Source organism: Microplitis demolitor, chromosome 10, assembly GCF_026212275.2.
Source record: "Microplitis demolitor isolate Queensland-Clemson2020A chromosome 10, iyMicDemo2.1a, whole genome shotgun sequence".
NCBI classification, from domain to species: domain Eukaryota; kingdom Metazoa; phylum Arthropoda; class Insecta; order Hymenoptera; family Braconidae; genus Microplitis; species Microplitis demolitor.
In genome coordinates, this window is record NC_068554.1 from 16592892 (window position 1) to 16614836 (window position 21945).

At 31.4% G+C, this 21945-nt stretch overlaps 1 protein-coding gene across 6 annotated transcripts in view; it reads left to right on the plus strand.

Moving 5' to 3' along the window:
* Positions 1-21945, plus strand: part of LOC103577302 (homeobox protein cut) — a 126522-nt gene that overhangs the window by 76182 nt on the left and 28395 nt on the right. For all 6 annotated transcript variants that reach the window (XM_014444687.2, XM_014444690.2, XM_014444689.2 and 3 more), the window contains exon 3: positions 9952-10137. In XM_014444687.2, the coding sequence (XP_014300173.1) occupies positions 9952-10137 (186 nt within the window). The remainder of the gene's footprint in view (positions 1-9951; positions 10138-21945) is intronic.

Here is a 21945-nt window from a genome sequence, read left to right on the forward strand (position 1 = left end):
CAAACTATACTTTTATTCGTTTCTTTTTGTCTATCAGAGATAACTACTTATCATACCACATTTTTTGATAGAAAATTTTGTCATCTACAAATTTAGTATTTATAAAAAATTCCCTAGGACTCACAGGTACGAAGTTATAACCACTTTCATCAAAATATCCCTAAAAAAAATTACTCAAGTTACCACATCAATTTTTTCAATCACCACGTGTATAATTAGCACACATGAGGAGATTGCGGGGTAGAAAATTTGATTTCCTGCAGTTTTAGTCTTTATAAAAATTTTGCTAAACCCAATAGTTCAAGAGTTATCACCACTTTAACAATGACCTGATTTCTTAACTCGGACTTCGTGTTACCACATCAAATTTGTGAGCTTCTTTGAATTTGAATGTGATTTTTTCAAGTCCTATTGTACTCTCTAGTAAATTTCCTTTCTAAAACCCTGGTAAGATGTTCAATTTTCGCGAAAACTTTCCAAGATACTAGCATTTAAAGTACGAAGATTGAAAAAATTATTCTCTTCAATCCTGATAATTTCTGGTAAAGTAAAATAATAACACAGCATATAGGTTTGAAGAAAATGGATAAAAAGTATCGTCACTGATTAAATTACATAGCATGTTGAATAATCGATAGAGGATATAAAAGGTGGTTGTGTGTGTTGTGTGCTGTATCCTCTTTAGTCTACTAGTCAAGTACCTAGAGGTATATTGAGTAGTTGGGGTTGAGAAATCGTTAACGAATATTACTTTCAATATTATTTTTTGCTTCTTTTATCACCTCATACACTTTTTTATCTGTACCACAATATCATGGCAATAAGTATGCAAGAGAATTCTCAATATTGTAGAATGAAGAGTGGAAGGGGTAGTAGAGGCTGTAGTGGGGGGTCGCGGGGACTAGAAGGAGCTGGGAAGCAGGGGAAGGGGTCGAGGAGCTAGTAGAAGGGACTAAATAGTGAGGAGTGGGAGTGAGATGAGACGCAGTCAAGTGGGTACTCGACGACGATACGTATCGGTGTATTGAGTGGTTATGTAATTTATCGTACAAGTACGCAGTTAAATTGATACATTTTCAATTGAATTTTTCATTTTAATGAATGTGGTAATGAGTCGGTAATTGATATTATGTTTATTCAATACTCAATCTATTCAATCATTTTATACAATTTTTTTTATTGCTGACTTTAGAATTCGATATCTTGAAAATTCATCTGGGAAATTCAGTGAATGAATAGTGACTTCATGTTACCACATCAAATTCGTAGCCTTGCCTGCCCACGGCTGTACTTTTTTCGAGCACTATGGTATTTTCCAGTAAATTTCCTTTCCAAAAACCTGGTATGATGTTGGATTGTCTCGAACACTTTCCGAGATATTAGCATTCAAAATACAAAGGTCGAAAAAATGATGTTTTTGAATCCCCTATCTATACAAGGCGATAGCTCGAAAACTAATTGTCGGAATAAAATCTTCAAAAAAAGAAAATTGTAGCCAAAGAACGAAGCTTTCAAACGAGACCAATGCCGATAACTTATTCTCATTAGTTCCGGATTATAAATTTTTAAAGTTGAGATCGAAAATCGTTAAGGCCAAAAAATATTTAAAATGGATTCCTTTTAGTAAATTAATATTTTTTTAGGATATGAGGTTCCATATTGCTCTTTTGAGTGTATGAATAAATAAAAAAATGAGAGACAAAAATAATTAAATTAATCTGATTGAAAATGTAAATGTAGCTCTGGAAAAGGATAATAATAATAACAATATATATTAAATGAATTTAATATAATAATAATGAGATGATAAAATAGTTAAAGCTGAGTAAGGTCCAAAAGGAGAAGGTGGAGGTGGTGAGTGGGGTGAGAGGAGCAGAGAACTAAAGGAAAACCGTACGGTGGATGAAAGAGAAGAGAAACTAGATGAGATAAAAGTTAAACGAATGAGAATGAGACTGTGCTGGAAGAGTTAAAATTGTGCGATTGATACAAGGACGTAGTTTTGTCCGCATAGAGTGGGTGGAAGTGGGTGGGAGTAAGGGAGAGAAAGAGATAGTGAGAAAGAGGGATGTAGACATTTCGAAAAGAGACGGTTACCAAATGAAAAGCAAATGAGAGAAATGTTGAGAGAGATGACGATCAGGGAGGAGGCTGGAGCCTGAAGGGAGATGAGAGGAAGGGGGGAGGATGAGAAGAGGATCAGAAAGCGGAACGTATTTGGTAGAGAGTCCTAATTAGCTAAGTAAAGCCGTGGCATTATCACTCATTTTCAAACCCCTTTTCCCAACTTTATCATTCGAGCTTCTATCCATCTGCTTTTTGTATTTTTTTTTTTTGGTGTCTACCAGCCGATGTAAGTGTTTAATATTAACAATTATATTTTCAATATTTACTTTAACGTCAGTTAAAAATTCTATTTTTCCAGTAAAAAAAATTCTATTTTGGACCTTATTTAAGGTCCTCCGACCTTAAAAATGACATTTAAACCTTACTTATGATAGTCTAGTCTTTTTTTAAAGTCCCGAATCCTTAAATTAGTATATAAGGCTCGAATTGAAGGTCCTGATCTCTTATTGAGGTCTATTAGCCCTTAATAAAGGACCTCGGCCTTTAATTAGATCAGTTAATCCATCCATAGAGTCTGATGTAAGGTTTGAAACACGCTTATAATAATAGTAGACCTTATTTAAGGACATGATGACCTCAAGGACATGCCCTTTTGAATGAAATTAGGTTTTGCGCCTTATTTAAGGCATTAAGGTCTCCAAAAATTTAAGACCTCAAGGCCCTTACTCAAAAAATGAGAGCCTATTTAAGGTCTATTTAAAGTTATTATTTCGGGTCATGAAAACCATCCTAAGCCTATGAACCTTAAGGTCACGATAGCCATTAGATATCTCTAAGCCATATTTAAGGTCATGAAGTCCTTGATAAAGGTCTCAAAATCTTTTTTAAGGTCATTGAAATCTCATTGAAGGTCATATATACCTTTTTGAAGATCTTTAAACCTTCTCGAGAATTTCTAAATCCAAATAAAGGTCTCACATGCTGAATATAAAGTTGTCGAACCTTATTTAAGGTCATCGAACCTTAGTAGAGGACTCGAAGATCTGGTAAAGGACCTTTAGTTGACTTTGCATCATTTGTAAGGCCATAACTCAAAAACTATTGATTTTATACAAAAAATATATGGGACTAAAGTTGTAGAGAAATGAATAAGCTTTTCAATGCACTACCCAAAGTCTTGAAATTATTAAAAAATAATAGAGATACACCCGATCAAAGTAACGCGTGATAATTTAACGAGAAATTTAATTTTTAATAGATTTAATTAGCTTAATGTATTTTTAAACAAGAATAGTGTAAAAAACGGATGCGTTTACTTTTAATGCAAAACAGTGTTTTTATAAGGGGTAAATTCTTTCCTTTCTTTTGGAAGCGTGTGTGAAAATAAATAAAAAGGTCGGAGCCAATTTGAATGTGTTGAGCGTTAATCCTCGTGTTTCCGAGTCGTGTTTCAGATTCTATGCTTTGCGAGGTGTTTTTTTTGTGTTTTTATGTTTTTTTATGTCACTTTGACGTTCTGATTCATTGACGGGTTTCAAAGAAAATAGAGGGGCTGGAAAATATGAATAAAAATGTGGGGAAGGTGGAAGGATGAAATTGAGATTAAAAATGGTGTTTAAAAAAAAAAAGTCAAGGGGTTCGAGGATGAGATTTAAAGGCCGATGATTAAAATCGTAAAAAAAAATATTATCTATTATAAATTTTTGACTTTAGTATTTAATACCATCTCAAAATTTAAGATACTATTCACTAGTTTTTGATTAAATCTTGAAATTTACACTTATTGCCTAGTACTTGTTAATAAAATTCTACAATTTCTCTTCAATAGCCGGTAATTTTTTTATCGAATCTTTGAAATTTGAGTTAAATGGTGATTCGTTCTAGCAAAATCTAGAAATTCATGATTTGTAGCTCGTAATTTACCATAGGATTCTTAAATTATCACGAGGGACTTGATTATTTTTGAGGAAATCCTAGTATAATTGATTTGCATCTGCTAAATATTGATAAAGTTGAAAAATCTCTTGTTGGAACCTGCTAGTTTTTGATAGAATCCTAAAATTTTTTATCGGAACCTGTTATTTTTTGATAGAATCCTAGAACTCTTCATTGGATCCTGATATTTTCTGATAAAATCCTTAAATTCCTTTCTGGATCCTGCTAGTTTTTGATAGAATCCTAAAATTTGTTATCGGAACCTGATATTTTTTGATAGAATCCTCAAATTCCGCATTTGATCCTGCTAATATTTGATGGAATCCCATAATTCTCCATTGGATCCTGCTAATTTTTGATAAAATCCTTAAATCTCTTTTTGGATCCTGCTAGTTTTTGATAGAATCCTAAAATTCGTTACCAGAACCTGCTAATTTAGTAAAGAATCCAAGAATTCCTAATTAGCATCTGCTATTTCTTCATCGAATTCTTGAATTCCTCAGTAAGAGCTTCTAATTAAAACCAAATCTTTGAAATTCCCAATCAAAGCCTGCTAATTTCTGATAGAATCCTCAAACATCGTTCGCGTCACTTTGCTCTTCCCGCCCAACTCCAGCATTGACATCTCCAGCAACCCTTGGAATCCACCCTACCCATAAAACTCAGTCCCCCACTACTTCTCTAGCCCGCGAAATTCAAAATTCAAAAGTAAGCTTCTCCCCAATCCCAAGGAAACAATAGATTTTTTGACTTTCGTGTGTCCTCACCCTTCTAGCGCCTCTTGGATCGACCGGACGATACGGAAAATAAAAAGCAAACCCCTCGTTACTATTTCTCGTATGCAAAACCTTAACAATGAGTGGTAATAATTTAAAACACGAATAAAATCGATAGCCACTCAGTTTTTTTCTCTCCCGCTTACTTGTATGCTCTCGTGACGGCTATTTTTTTCTTTATTCGTTTCCTGTTTTTCCCGGTGTCTTTGCTTCACTCACCCTTCACTTTATTCACCCTTTATTTTAAAATCAAACGTCCATTCTAAATTTAGATACGAATAATAACAGATATATATATATATATATATATATATATATATATATATATATATATATATATATATATATATATATATATAATATAATATAATAAAAAATTGCCGCAACTCTATTGTTACCACCTTTTTTATTTTCATTATTTTACGTCTATTCTGCTCCGTACTTGTTATCATTTTTTTTTTATTCGTTATTTCAATAATACACCAGTGAATAAAATACTTTTTTGCAGTACCTTCAGTACTTAATTTACTTTTTTTTTTAAAAACAGAAAAAAATGGAAAAGCCGTATAGTGATCTCCTCTTTCTTTGGACGAAACTCGGGAGCAAATAAACATATTTAATTATCATTGCAGTTCGTTGGATAGGAAATTTTACTGGCTACAATTTTTATATCCATAAATTTTTTCGTAAGTCCTTTAGTTTCAAAATTATGGGCATATTTATAGAATAATGGGTAGAATTTAAAAAAACGATTTTCGTTAAAACTTCAATTTTCGATATCTTTGAGAAACATGGTCATAAAAAAATAAATAAAAAATTCATTTGAAAGCTTGTAGTCTCTAGTTTTTGAGTATACAACGATGCGATGCCTAAAAAGTTCGTGGAACCCAAAAAATTGATGTGGTAATCATAATTTTTGTTGTGGTCTAAATTTAGAGGGAGAGCGAAACAATTAAAAAATATTTATAATTCAAAATCCGCATCATCAAAGATCAAAGCATTGTTACTCAGTAGACCAAGTTAAATTGTAAATTAAATATCCCGTTTTGAACATATTGCCAACAACTAAACCATTCAAGCCTAAGTTCCCTCCTCCCTCTGGCGCCCAACTCTCCCACCCGCTTTCACTACTTTCCACTTAGCATGTGGTATTGCCATCGATTCAATGTAAATTGTGACAATGCGTTCTCATTCTGTCCTACACATCATATTTCCCCTCCCAGAATTCATATGGTCCTCGGGCGGTCTGGCGATCCGACACATCGAATCTTCTATTGTTTCGTCGCATTATCAACTTTTATCCATTTTCCCATTGTCTAGTCCCGCTGTGTCTCTTTACTCCTCTCCTCACCCTTTTCTGGCTCTACTAGCTTTTAGGATCAAACCATCACCCGTCATCAAATTACTTTACAATTATAATTACACGCAGTTCTGTTAAATTCATTCAACCGAAAAGATGTCCTCTGTACGACCTTTTTTTTTATTTTACTAAAAAATTCGTCTCGTTCGGAAATTTCAAATAATTATCATTTTGATATTTTTTATAAAAATTCATATCTCCGCTTCTATTCATCCAATTTGCTCGTTCTTGGGCTTATATTTTTTAGTTATCTATACTCTATAAAAAAGGACTCTTTACATTTTTTCATAAACTATTTAGTTTCCAAGATTCTGACGTCTAAAAATGAACCCACAACTTCCTTATCAATGACCTTGAAAAACGATGATTTCGCAATCACCATTTCTCCTAATCTAATAATCCAAATCAATCGTTCTTGGTCTCATTTTTTTCTTTATTAAATGCTCTAAGGAACAAGGCAGTAGACTTCTTTATAACCCTCATAGATTCTGAGTAATCAGTCTTTGAAAGTTGATAAAAAAAAGGGATAAAAATCATAAATATTCAATTTCTTTTGAAATAAACGAGCTCTGGTGTTAAAAAAAATGATACTAATAAATATTTCTTATCTGATAACAAAAAAGAATTGTTTTTTTTTTTTTAATTTAACGCCCCATCATCACCCTCGGAAAATATCAGCGTAAGTTCTGATTAGACGTAGAATTAATGATTCGAAAATCAATACACGGTGTTCCCAGTGGTATTAAGACACTCGAGATAAAGGAGCGAGTGAATAAGAGACCGAATGAGCCTACAAAGAGGGAGGGAAATATTGTCAGGGGATAGGAGGGTAAGGAACGGGCCTGAAATGAGGGAAAATTTGAGCAGGGCGAGATCCAAAGAGACTTCTATACTATTTTGTCACCAAACCCTTCTTCGCCCTTTGATAACTAATTAGTGTTTTACCCCTTCCTTTACTCCTTTCCCTGGTGTACCTCCTCTTCTTCCTGGATCGAGCCACCCGGTTTATCGTCCCCAATCAGTAGGCTTAGTCCCCCGTTGAAAGAGAAAATCGGAAGAAACCCTTGTGCTTCTAGCCCTTTTTGCTTTCACCGCCCGCACGTCTAACTAACGCACAATACTAACGCACTAAACGCTAAAGATGTCAATGACATCAAACCACCGTCTATTTTAAATCAAAGGATTTTCGCGTTCGAGATATACAAGAGTTTATTAGCCTGGTTATCTAAAATTTGTTTTTTTAAAATAACTTACAAAATATTTATTTTTGCTCTAAAGTCTACTTAAATTAACTTGTAGAGCAGGAAATTTCCTACAAGATCATATTCAACAGCTATTTTTCAAAAATTTTCCTCGGAGGAAAATTGGGAAAATGGGGATTTGCTTCTAGATTAGATTCCTGCAGATAACCCCAGAAGTATTGGGCTTAGAAAAAAAGTACAAAGGACTAAATTTGTAGAGCATAAAATTTTCAATATGCCAAGTGAAGCTATCAGACTAAAAAAACGGTATTTAGTCTTTTTTGTGGAAAAATCTTTGAAAAACTCCTTTGATCTCGTAATGAAAAATTAAGCCGCTTAAATATTTTTCTCCCTTCCCTGTAAACTATACCCTGAATATTAAAATCTATGAGGTATGAAAGCGTAAAAAAATGACAAGGTAATAAATAACGTAAATGTTCTTATATTTTCATCAGGATCATCATTAAAATTTATGTTTATAAATAAACACGCTCTGACACGAGTGATCCATGAACATAGGGGAGGCTCGAAACGTATCTGCAGGGAGTCACCCTCCGCCTCATAAGGGGACCACCCCCGATATTGTAATCTATGTCTATGGGGCCCAAGAAGTGAGAAATGTTGCGATATTTAGTTTTTTTTTTTTTTAAATAATGTTAGAAGTTCGCGGGTAAGGAAGAGGAGCGAGGAAGGAGGGGAAGGAAATAAATGTATGAAGGGTGCGGAATATACGGAAAACAATGACGTCTACTCTGAATCTATTCTTTTGTTTTGGGCTCGAGTATTTTTTGTCCACGGGGTGCCATTAGATCCCCGCGTCGGGCCATAAAAATATACCGGCATTGTACGGCTACTCAGGTAGCGATTTCTTTTTTTTCACTCGGAACGAGTGTGGGTAACGCAAACTGGAAACTCATTTGCATTTTCTTCAACGGCCATTGTACGGTTTATTGTATTGCTGTTCTTGCATTTATTTGTTTCATTCGAAATTTTTTATTACCAAAGATATTAATTGAGATGGAACTGAATCAAAATTTTTCGATGCTAATTTAGTTTTTTTTTTTTTTTTTAAATCGATATCTCCGAAACTAACCATCCGATTTACTCGTTCTTGGGCTTATATTCTTCTGTAATATATACACTACAAAAAAGTATTCTATACATTTTTTTATAAACTCTTTAGTTTCCAAGATCCTGGCGTCTAAAACTGGACCCAAAAATTTCTAATTAATGACCTTGAAAAACAATATCATTGTTCAAGGCCATATCTCCGGAACTAATGAACCGATTTTCTCGTTCTTGGTCTCATTCTTTTCTGCACAAAACCCTCTACAAAAAAGGTAACCACAAGTTTTATCATAAATCCTTTGGTTTAGAAGTTATGCTTCAATAAAAATCTAAACAAATAATTAGTCAACCATTCGAAGCCAATTGTAAATTATAGTCGTCTCGCGGTACTTTCCCACCATAAAGATCTTTTTAGCAGCGCAAAAAATATAAAAAACCTGAAGCTGATATGAGAACAAAAAGAAACGGATGGAGTTTAAGAAATCGTAAAAGGAGAAAAAGACGGATAATAAGAGCCAGACAAACTATTTCTACAGATGCTCATCAGTAGCATTGATCCTGTGTTGATCATGTGTTTCTATAGCTCACAATCTCCGTTATATTTGTGTGTATTAAAAGTAAGTTAGTACTTGTAAGTCGTTAGGTGCTTAAATATTTCTCTGTGTTCGTGTGTGTCTATATATGTATCTTCAGTTCACACGGGATACCCTACTCTCAAGAGAGTATTTAGGTATCAAACATACTCCCTTTCTCTCTCTAAACTCTCAACTCTCACTCACTTGCTCTTTAGTTGTGTACACACGCAACAGCTGGCGAGGATCGCCAACTATCTCGCCCTGTCAAGCTCAACATTCCTTTAATCGAGATTCTTTATATTTAAATTATTTATCCACTTTTTTTTTTCGATTTTTTTAAATCGAATTTACGAATTTAAAAATAGGCGGATGCATCTATCGTATAGGAAATTTTGCACTCTACAATTTTGTATTCTAGCATTTTTACCCTCAGATCAATATTTTTGATGATATTCTGCTTTAAATAAATTAGAATCGAAAAATCATAAATTCCGAAATTTTCTTTTCAAAATTACGATTTGTGGGAAATTTTATGGTCAGAAAAATAAACAAAGGTATATATCCTTCAGGAAATTTTACGTTCTACAATTTTGTATCCTAGCATTTTTACCCTCAGATTAATATTTTCAAAGATATCTCATTATGAATAAATTTTAATTGAAAAATCACAAATTTCGAAATTTTTTTTGCCTAATTTCGGATCGCGGAAAATTTTATCGGAAAAACAAACAAATATACTTTTCCTTTAGAAAATTTCAGGCTCTACAACTTAAGTCCAGTGAATTTAAACCAAAAATTTAATATTTCACGAGTTAGAGCCAAAAGTTTAAAAAAATCAAAAATCAAATTTTCCGTTTTTCCAAAATAAAAATAAGTGCTTTGTCATCTTGATAAATATCATTAAACATTATGTTTGTCTGTGATTACAGAGGGCGACATTAGCAGAAAAAGAATTAACAGCGTTAAAAGAAAAGTACGCGGCGAGTGATAATTCAAAGACTGAGGGACAGTTGCCCCAAAATGCATTACCCAGTACTGAGCATAATTCCACTGAAAGTAATTCAAGGAGATCACCGAACAACCTGGATAACGAGCTACAGGCCAAAGAAAAAGAGGTAATTTTTTTATCATTTTGATTTTTTACTTTCAAAAATTGAAAAAAATTTTTTTTTTCATTCTTTCATTTTTCGAATCATCTAAATAGTTCATAAGAAGAATATATACTCGACATACTTATAAATATGTCAATTAAAAATACTTGGATTGAAGCCGCGAGTTGAATTGCGGATACTGAATATTTTAATGATCGCGAATTATTAACTTGCCACTAAGCCATTTTTTATTTCAATTTTGATTCTATGATCGTTGATAATCGTCATGATAATTAGTGAGATAATTATTTGGTTAATTATAAAAAATTATTGAATTTTTATTTCGTAAAGAATTTGCATAATTATGACTTTTGCTGTGAATAAATTATTTGAGAATCGATATCTCGGAAACTAATAGTCGGAAGTCAATAGTGTCAAAAATAAAATTATAGCTAAGAGTCTAAGCATTAAAACGAGACCAAGACAGTCTGAAAATTTTAATTAGTTCAGAAGTTATGAATTTTTTAAGTTTAAAAAACTATGGAGGATTTTTTTATTAGTGATTGAATTCAAAATTATTTTTAAAAATTCATAACTTCTAAACTAATTAAAATTAAGCTACTGAGTTGGTCTAGAATTAAAGCTTAGACCCTCGGCTTCATTTTTTATAAAAACAAGATTGACTTCCGGTCATTAGTTTGCAAGATATCGCCTTGTATAGATAGGGGTAGATTTTAATGGAACTCGAAATTTTGATTTTTGGTTTTAAAACTTTAAAATTCATAACTTTCAAACTAATTGATATTCAGGCTCGTTATTGGTCTCATTTTAAAGCTTACACTTCCAGCAACAATTTTTAATTTTTTAATAATTGATCCCCGACCAATAGCTTCTGAGATATAAAATTTTTAAAGCCGATGCCCGAAAACCGGATTCAAAATTTCAGTTCTCAATTTCTACTTTCCGCTTTCAAAAATTTCTCATTCCCACACTAATACTAATTAAGGCCTCTAATTAGTCCCATTTGAAAGATCAGATCACCAGCTACAATTTTCACAGCTCAGTCATCAAAATCCCCGCATAAATTCCCGAGATACTGAACTCAAAAGTCCGGTAGTAAATTCAAACGCAAAACAGAATAAATAAAATCAATTGATCGCGTCAGAAAAAAAATAAAAATAAATGGCGTAATAAAAATGACACCCAGGTACTTATCTTTGATTTATCCCAGCAAAAACCAATAATATAATGATAAACAGACAATCAGTTCGAAGAGTTCTCGATTCCGTCAAAGAGACTCTCATTCGCTTTAACTTAAATTCTTTATTTTTTTTCTTTTCTGTAATCCCACGCCGATAATCGTCGATTCCCCTTCAAGTACCAGCTTTATTATTTTTTTTGCTCTGTTATCATCGCGGAAAAAAGCCGTGAATTTTTTTCTTTTTTTTTCTATAGATCGCTAGCACAAACAATCGAGGTGTCGATAGACATTTTATATTTTTTTTTGTTCCAACCTCCTTTTATTCTCCACTTTAAGGGCTAGAGAGAGGGGGAGGTGATAAAATGGAATATTATATTCAAGTTAATAATTGAAACATAAAAAGGCAAAAAAAAACTAAATAAAAATTTTACCCTTCATTTTTTTTAAGTGCTCGGACACTGGCTCTTCCGCTTACGAACAATCGCGTGTTGAGTGCTATTTAAATACGTTACTAGTTTTTTTTACCCTACCGCATTTAATTGATTTTTTTTATTTTGTTGATCTGCGTTTGAATTTACAACCGAACTTTAGAGTCCAGTATCTCGGAAACTTATAGAGAGATTTTTACGACTGAGCTGCGAAAATTGTAGCTGGAGATCTGATCTTTTGAATGGGACTAATTAGAGGCCTTAATTAGTATTAGTGTGGAAATGAGAAATTTTTGAAAGCGGAAAATAGAAATTGAGAACTGAAAATTTGAATCCGGTTTTCGGGCATCGGCTTTAAAAATTTATATCTCAGAAGCTATTGGTCGGGGATCAATTAAATGAAAATAAAAATTTTTGCTGGAAGTGTAAGCTTTGAAATGAGACCAAGAACGAGCCTGAATATCAATTAGTTTGAAAGTTATGAATTTTAAAATTTTTAAAACCAAAAATCAAAATTTCGAGTTCCATTAAAATCTACCCCTATCTATCTAAGGCGATATCTTACAAACTAATGACCGGAAGTCAATCTTGTTTTTATAAAAAATGAAGCCGAGGGTCTAAGCTTTAATTCTAGACCAACCCAGTAGCTTAATTTTAATTAGTTTAAAAGTTATGAATTTTTAAAAATAATTTTAAATTCAATTACTAATAAAAAAAACCTCCATGGTTTTTTTAACTTAAAAAATTCATAACTTCTGAACTAATCAAAATTTTTAAACGTTCTTGGTCTTATTTCAAGGCTTAGGCTTCCAGCTATAATTTTCACTTTGACACTATCGACTTCCGACTATTAGTTTCCGAGATATCGAAGTTTAAAACCGACAGAAAAATTTTCTTCCTCTAGTTTCCCAAAGTTCAATATTTTCTAAATTTAAATTAAAGATTCTAATCAAACCAATGAAAATAATTATACATCAAAAGAGGTCTAGAGTTAGTAAATTTTCCCAGCTACAAAAATTTATCAACAATTCAAAAATCCAACCCCTATATCAAAGTAATCGAGCTTCGAACAAAAGAATCGATTGAATTTCTGAAGAACTATTTTTATTAACATCGATTGCAGCTGATATTAAAAATCATTATTATTATAATTTTTTTTTGCGCAATATCCTGAAAGCTTTTGAAGAAAAGTTGAGCCGGGTATTGCCAGATGCGTATCTGGTCACGGCCTGTTGATTATATCGTAATTACTGTTTTAAATGTATTTCAAGAAACACGCGAGGTCTATGTCGCGTACCACCTACTGAGTCGGGGTCGGATTTGTTGTACAGCCCAACTTTATACACTCATCGATATAGTAGGCAATCTTTTCTTATCGGGTCACAAAAGATTTATAGAAACCGCCGACGATGGCGTATCGTCATGACTTTTGTTCGTGGCCACAGTCTACACACGCTATTGCGGTACATATTTTTTTATCATTATTATTATCATTATTAATATGTTTCATAAATTCACATAATTAACAACCTTAATATCAATTTATAATTCGTTGTTTCACTTAAAATTCATTTTTCGACTTATTTTTCAAAAAATGCTACTTTTTATTTTCGACGCTCTCTAGCTCGGAAAATAATCACTGCGGCACAAATTCACCAAAAACTTTTTCATAGGAAATTTAATTACCTACAAAAAAGAATCAGTACTTTAAAACTGTAACTTCAATAGTTTCTGAGTTACAGCGATTTAAACTTTAGTACTTTTGGAATTAAAGAAAAAATGAATTAACTTGATTTTTCGGAAGGAAAATTGATTTTCTGCCTAAAATATAGGAGTTAGAGGAAAAGTGTTCAAAAGTTTTTTGTAGGAAATTAAATTTCCTACAAAATTAGTCTTATGAACTTTTTTCATAGGACTGATAGTTAAGGCGCTAGAGATGAAAGTATAAACTTAGTTACTCTGAAGATTTTCCAACGGGAAAAAGAATGGAAAGATACAAGAAAAATATGTGAGCTAGAGGAAAAGTGCAAAGGAACTTTTTTGTAGGGAATAAGATTTCCTAAAAAAATTTCTTTGACCGATAGATGCCGCGATGAGAATCTGATGAGCTGGAGAGTGGTAAAAATATTTTTTAATAAAATAGTTATTCAGGTAGAGTTAAATAGCAACATGTAGAGTTGAGACTAATCGAAAGGATTCTGTGCTTGAGAGATAGCGTATAAGGGTTTTCTGTCTGGCTCAAAAAAAAATAAAAAAAAACCTGGGAATATTTGCACTCGAGTGAAAATTACGTGGGTAATGTGCCTGGATCTGTTGATAGTAGACGAAATATGGACGAGTACTTACCACAGATGAAATACAGATTGAGGTTTTAGAGATAGAGAAAGAGAGAGAGAGATAAATAAAGAGAACAAAAAAAAGAGCCAATATCGTTAGATATTCATTTCGTAAGTTTCAAGTAGAAAAAAATCCAGAAACCGCGTAATTATTACCCATCTAAAAACGAGATATATTTTACTCTGCTACTAACACACTTTTTTTTTCATATATATATCAACAGTTAATGAGCTTTTCCTCCTAAACTATACGAAATACGTCATCATTGCTCAGAAACTTTTTTTTTGTTATTTTATTTGCCGTGTAAAATTCTTTGATCGACATATGCCGCGACCGATCGTTCACTAATTACAGGCAAAGAAATTAATTACGCGGCTGAAATAGCGATAGTTATAAATTTCTATGGTTAATCGCCGCTCTTGTCTGAACTATCGATCATTTTCATGAGTCTATTAGCTGTCTTATAGGAAATTTGATCCCCTACAAAAAAGGTACAGTAAATATTTTCGATATCTCGAATGATTTTCGAGATATCGATATTTGGAAGTCTAAGAAACTGAAAAATCTCTGAAATTTGGAGTAAGCGGTTCTAAAATAATTCAAATGGCTCTAGATCGTAAACTGTCGGTTTTTTTTAAAAAAAGTATGAGACCGATTTTATAGGAAATTGAATAACCTACAAAAAAAGTCTTTTACATTTTTTCGATATCTCGAATACTTTTCGAGATATCGGTACTTTTAAATGTGAATAGCTAAAATCTGAATTAATCGATTCTAAAATTATTAAAATGACTCTAGCTCATAAACTATCGATTTTATCGAAAAATCTTAAGAGTCCGATTTGTTAGAGAATTAAATTTACTACAAAAAACATTTGACTTTTTTGTACTAGCGTCCATTGCCTCAGAGTAATGAGCATTTAAAAACAAATTTTAGGAGTTTTTGTTGAAAATTTGGAATTTTGTAAAAAAAAAAAATGATAAACAGAAGAGACGAAATTTTGTTGTTAAACTAATAAGACATCTGAAAATAATGTACGAGTATTAAACTATCAGTACACACACTTTAAATGACGATAGACGATGGCGAGCTGATGCCAATGTAAATAAAACATCAAACGTTGTTTTAAAATACGGTTTTAAACATGTTAATGTACTCTGTACACTAAAACAAGTACATACCTACATTCTTACATATATATATATATATATATATATATATATATATATATATATATATATATATATATATATATATATATATATACATATATATTGTTGATATACGATATTTATAATTTGTTATTACACCGTATTAATTGTTTTATTACTATTCAAAGTTTAAACTCATAATTATCGTCGGCCATTTTGTATCAGTTTTTAATGGTATTTATTATGTTTACACTGATATGAAGATTTAATGATAATAATAAAGATAAAGATATCTTTACGCAACATCAATTTTTTATTGTTACTTTTTTAATTTAATTTTATTTAGTTTTTTTAATTTTAAAATTTATTAAAATAGATCCACCAATTTATTAAGATTAAAAAAATCACTTGAATTTTCGACAAATTTTCTTTAGGATTTTCCATGGACTCACATTTCTTAAATTTTCTTCCAATCCTATTTTTTGAAGAAAATTTTATTTTTGACTGAAAAAAGTATCAGTCATTGATTAATTTTCCCAGAAATATTCTTAAAAACTTTCCGCGAAATTTTCCTGAAAGCCTAGCTACTTAAGTTTCGTCAAATTTTCCCATGCTAAATTTTCCCTCTATACGAAAAGTCTCAAAGTAATTGAAGGATTTTCCACAGATTTTCTTCAGAATTTTCCTTGGGACTGAATTTCCCGAGTTTTCTTTTATTCTTAATTTCTACAAAAAATTTGATCTTCTTTAAAAAGTATCAGTAATCAATTAATTTTTCCAGAAATTTTCCTTGAAATTTTCCTTTAAGTTTAACTGAATTTTTTTAAAATTTCCCTATAGGAAACTTATTCTCTACAAGAAAAGTCTCACAGTAATTAAAGAATTTTCCCCAAATTTTCATTAAGATTTTCCATGGGCCTAAATTTCCGAAATTTTCTCTTATTCTTATTTTCTAGAGAAAAATTTTTAAATCTAATTAAACAAGTGTCAATAATTAATTAGTTTTTCCAGAAATTTTCCTCAAAATTTTCCTTGAAGTCTTTGTTTCAGTTTTCTCAAATTTTCCCAGAGTTCATTTTTCCTGTACCCAAAAAATCTCATAGCAATTGTAGAATTTTCCATATTTTGTCTTGGAATTTTCTATTGAGCTAAACTCATAAATTTTCAGGTTTTCTTGAATTTTTACAGACACGGCTTTTAGGAAATTTTGTCCTCTACAGAAAAGGTCTCATTACATTTTCATTTAAAGTCAATAATTTCCTAGGAAAAGCCGAAAATTTACAGCCTTCTAAATTTTATTATTTTACAAGGTCATACAAAAAGAATTTCTTTGAATTCCTATAACTCATAAATTATTAGACCTATGAAAATTTTTTTCATACCTTTTTTGTAAAAAATTATCAGGTCTTCAAAAAAGGCCCGTATAATTTTTCACCTAAAATCAATAGATTCGTCGGAAAAGCTGAAAATAAACATCCCTTAGATTTTACATTAAAGGTCATTTAAAAAATTGTTTCAAACCCCATAACTTGTGAATTATCAGACCTGTGAAAATTTTTACTGATATCTTTTTTGTAGGAAAATGTCTGGTCTACAAAAAAGGTCCTTATAAATTTTATCGTAAAATCAATAGTTTCCGCGAAATAGGATGAAAAGCGCGAGTCGAATAGGTAATTTATCAAAGCATTGGTAGCAGATGTCATTAAAGGAAAAGACGATAAAATGTATGAGTAGAAGGAAGGGTTTTAAATATTTGAGTGACTAGGGATGATGGAAAACGAATAATAACGAAATAAGGGGAAATAGGAGCAGGAAAATGCCTTTAGTTTGTCCGTATTAACTTGCGATTGCCCAAAAGTCTGACGAATTTGTCTGCTGTCTTCTGTCTTTGTTGCGTAGCTTTTGATGCTTTTCATTTTTCGGGGGAGACAGTCCTGGGTTTCATCCCCTATTTTTTTACTTTTTTTACTCTCTCATCCTTCGTCCTCAGGATAATGCACAAACCAAAGGATAATTCTCCCTTTCCGATATACTGACGGAATCTGCGAGGCCAAAAAACTCTTATTTAAAAATTTATTTACTCTGTCTCCGTACCGAGCACTAGCGCAGGTTTTTTTTTTTTGTTTATTTGTCAACTCAACTTTTACTTTTTGCAACTGAAACTCGGGTTTTATGTTTTCTACCACAAACTGAGTTTATAAAATTTTACAGTACAAATTTTTTATTTTTATTTATATATTATTTTATCAAAAAAACAATTCTTGTTATTTTTTTGAATTAAGAGAATTTTTTGTTTAAAAAATAAAAAAAGGGGTAAATTTCGTAGGAAATTTTTTGTTCTACAATTTTATCTGCTTAATTTTTACTCAAAATTGGTAATTTTCAATTTCAAGTCGAAAAACTTTATTTTATTCTGAGCTCATTTAAAAATTTTTAATTTTTCCCGCGAAATTAAAATTCCAATAAATTAGCATTTGTGAAGCTTTGATAGAAATTTTTTTTTCTAAAATTTTGTATCCAAAAACTTCCTTATCAGATTCAATATTTTTTCTAAAACAAAAAAAAATTGATTTCTGAGCTACAGTTCAAAAATTCAAATTTTTCCCGCGAAATTTGACTTTTAAACAATTAGTCCTTGTCTAAATTTTCTTCTTTAAATGTTGTATTGAACAATTTTTATGCTAAACTGAATATTTTTTTCATTCAGAACCAAATAAAATTGATTTTTAAGCGACAGTTCAAAAATTCAAATTTTCCCGCGAAATTCAAACTTTAAAAAATTAGTGCTGCAGATTATCGTTTTGATCTTTTTTGTGTTAAATTTAGTAATTTTAAATTTCCAGACCAAAAAAAAAAAAAAAAAAACAGACAGAAATTACTTCCAAATTCAAAAATTTAAATTTTGCCCGCGAAATTTAAATTTAAAAAAACTAGAATTTTCTAAAAATATAAATTCTAATTAAACTAATCATGATCAATCGATTTTAAAATCTAAAGCTTATATATATATATATATATATATATATATATTATATAGAATAAAGACAATGAGACGTCTCACACTCGAGTCTCTTTTTCACCCTTTCGCAGCCTTTTCGCTTTCGCCACCGCCACCGCCGTTATATTTAATATAATAGACTAAAATTTATACCACCCGTTTTATATATATATATATATACATATATATGGATCGGCATTATAATAATAATAAAAAAGACAGACAGTAAGAGATAGAAGGATGTGGGTTGGGGTATGAGTGAGGTACAAAGGAAGGATTAATTTTAAATATCGTATACTTGCGCTGGCCAAAAGCTCAGCGAGACGTCCAAGAGGCTTAAAAAAGTTATACGTATTTAATGTATTATATACATATATATTTTATATAGTTAATATTATATTTAATACGGATAAATTCCTTTATTTCAGGCAATTCATTATAATAATAATAATTATTTATATTTATTTCATTCAATGGAAATCTTTTCACCCCATTGTTCATTTTTTTCGTTTTTCGAAAATAATTTGTCAAATATCAAACTTTTAAAAAAAATCCATTCTTACCAAATTGTAGAGGAGAAAATTTTCTGTCGGATAAGACCTTTATTTATTTTTTGAAAAATTTTATCAAATTTCGAAATTTTTTATAGCTTTTCAGTACTTTTTTTAGTTTTTTTGACATAACTTCTAAAATATTGAAGTTTTATAAAAATCCCCGGGAACAAAATTGTAGAGAAGGAAATTTCCTATCCGACTACTCGATCGATTTATTTTTAAAAAATTTCTAAAAAATTTTATCGAAATAGTGCTTTTTCCGTATTTTAGCCATAACTTTTTAAATTTCGAGTTTTCGAAAAAAATCATTATATAAAAAATTGTAGAGAAGGAAATTTTCTACAAAAATCACTGGTCATTTATTAAAAAATATGAAAAAATAATTTTTGAAAATAATAACGTAATAACTGTTAATATAATCCGTGAGATAGATCAGAGTAATGCAAAGCATAGAAATGAAATATATATATATATATATATATATATATATATATATATATATATATATATATATAGATGTATATAATGTATATAAATGTAACTATCAAAGTTAGGAATCGCATAGCGTCCATGGTGGCATTTTCCCAAGCAGTAGCGAGCGGCATCATCAGACCAATATCAACCACCCCGGCCCATTTCATCTTTACCCCTCTCCCTCCCCCTTGCCCTCCCACCCCAGCGGCTCATTCTCATCCACCTTTTCAGACAGTCTCAATGCCGTTACTGCCAACGCCTGGTTCATCCTCCTCAAACGGCGTCCTCTCTTTGGTCCCTCTCACAATTTATATTACCAGCCAACCAGGGCCGCCGAAGCGTAGCCCATCTCTGCTATAAGGTGCGCGCATATAATTAATTTAATTAAACGCTCGCCGTTGAAAATCGTCCTATTAGTTTTCCCCAGTACTAGCAACCTAACTTTATACATTTAATTTTCATTTATATAAATCTATTTGCATCATCTTTTGCCTCCTTTTTTTTATCGACTTTCGACTCGCAATTCGTGGTAATTTTTCTGAATAATTTGTCATCATAGGAGGTTATGAGTTAGGAAATTTTCTGGGCTATAAAAAAGTATCGCAACTTTTTTTTCTCCGATTGATAGTTTCCTTAAAAAAAAATTCTGAATGAAAATATAATTTTTTTTAAATGAAGATTATAATTAAACTAGTAGACATAATAAACCATTCAACGAGATCTCGAGTTAGGAAATTTTCTGGATTACAAGAAAGTATTACAACATTTTTCCTCTGATGAATATTTTAGTCACCATAAGCTCTGTATGTTGGTCACAACATTGTGGTCCAAACAGCAAAAGAGTACTACGAGATCCAGTCATCAGTAGTCCAGTTTTAACCGATAACGGACTGAGGTTCGGGCTTGACTAAACACCAAAGGACCACTAACCATTTACTAAAACCCATACACCCTTTCCTACCACCGATACCTCAATATGCATCCGCAAACGCAAATGCCGAAACCCCAAACCCTTAAATTCATTTGTAGTCTTAGTATAAGTGTCCTATCTATATCTCGGGATTCCGGTTCTATTTGCCCAAGATTGTTGGCCTAAGGACATTGGTCAGACAGATTGCGGTTACTTCCGGTTACGTTGAGTTCGACAAAGTCCTAATCCAACTCTTGACTTTATTGATAATTTTTTTTTAAAAATAAACACAACAATATGTTATTTTGAGTCTCTATCAATTTTATTACGTAACGAAAATATGTAGGTAGTGATCAGTTTTATTTCTGTTTATTCAGATAAATAAAACTGGCGCCAATGACCGGGATTTAAATTCTCTGATTATTTAACTTACTAGTCGAATTATTATTTATCGCTTTGATGTAATTCGATCGTCTTCGATGAGAGCTGGGGTCACGATTAGAGTTCCGTAGTTAATGTAACTGATCAGTTGTCAATAAATTGTATAACAGTGAATTTATATCACTTGTAAGTATTTTTTTGTCATTAAAAAAATTATATTAATTTTTTTTAACAAAACTATTAATCAGAGGAAAAAAAGCTTAAATATTTTTTTGTAGCTCAGAAAATTTCCTAATCCTAGACCTCCTTAAACGTGAAATTATTTTTAATAGTTTAATCAGAATTTCTAATTTAGAAAGTAGGAATGACAATCTACCGAAATTAGAAAAATTATATTTTTATTCAGAAATTTATTCTAAGGAAACTAATAATCGGAGAAAGAAAAGTTTTAATACTTTTTTGTAACCCAGAAAATTTCCTAACCCTAGACCTCTTTAAACGTCTAATTATTTCGACCAGTCTGTTGATAGTCTGAAGTATAAGAATCAATAAAATTTTTTTAAAATTATCCGGCGAAAAATAAATCAAGTATATTAGGTCGCGTGACTAAAGTCTCGCCGTGACAGAGAGAGAAATGACCGGACGGTTATTTACATAGTCGAACGCAATTGACTCTAGCCGACCTATAAATGTCCGTTGGCCGTGAGCCGAAGTAAAATCGCTATTTTACTTAAAATCTATCAGAGCTTCTCGATTTACTTTTTATTAAAAAAAAAATTTACTATTTTTAGGTTAAAGTAAGACATTTAAGGCTCTATAACAAAGAACAATAGCCCATTGGGTAAGAACACGTGTACGTGTCACGGAATAAGAGAGGGGTGAAAGCAGTAGTTTATTAACTGTGATCGAACAAGTTCGAATAAGTTGACTAAGACCTTACGTATCAAATGCTATAACCTATAACTCGCTTAAATAAACATGAACTAATGCGATCGGGCCACGTAAGCCGCTAAATATCGTACCCGATGACATCAATACGTCAATGCCATCTTTTATTAATCAATACTTACTACCATTGCTTTGAATTACGATAACGTGTAAACTACCATAGGTAGAGCAAAAAATAAAGACTTTTTTCTAACAAATTTCCTCCCTTATGAAAATTGTCCTATATATTTTTTCAATAGGATTAATAGTTTAGCCGTGGAAGTCAAAATTCAGGACCCTCATGTGGTGACCGCTCCTCCAACTCATTGCTCCTTTCAAAAAATTGAAATTTCTAGTTATCTGTTAAGAATATCAAAAAAATGTATGACATCTTTTTTTTAGCAAATTTGATGAGCTACAAAAAAGATCATGTACATTTTTCCTCTAGGATCAATAGTTTAGCCATAGAAG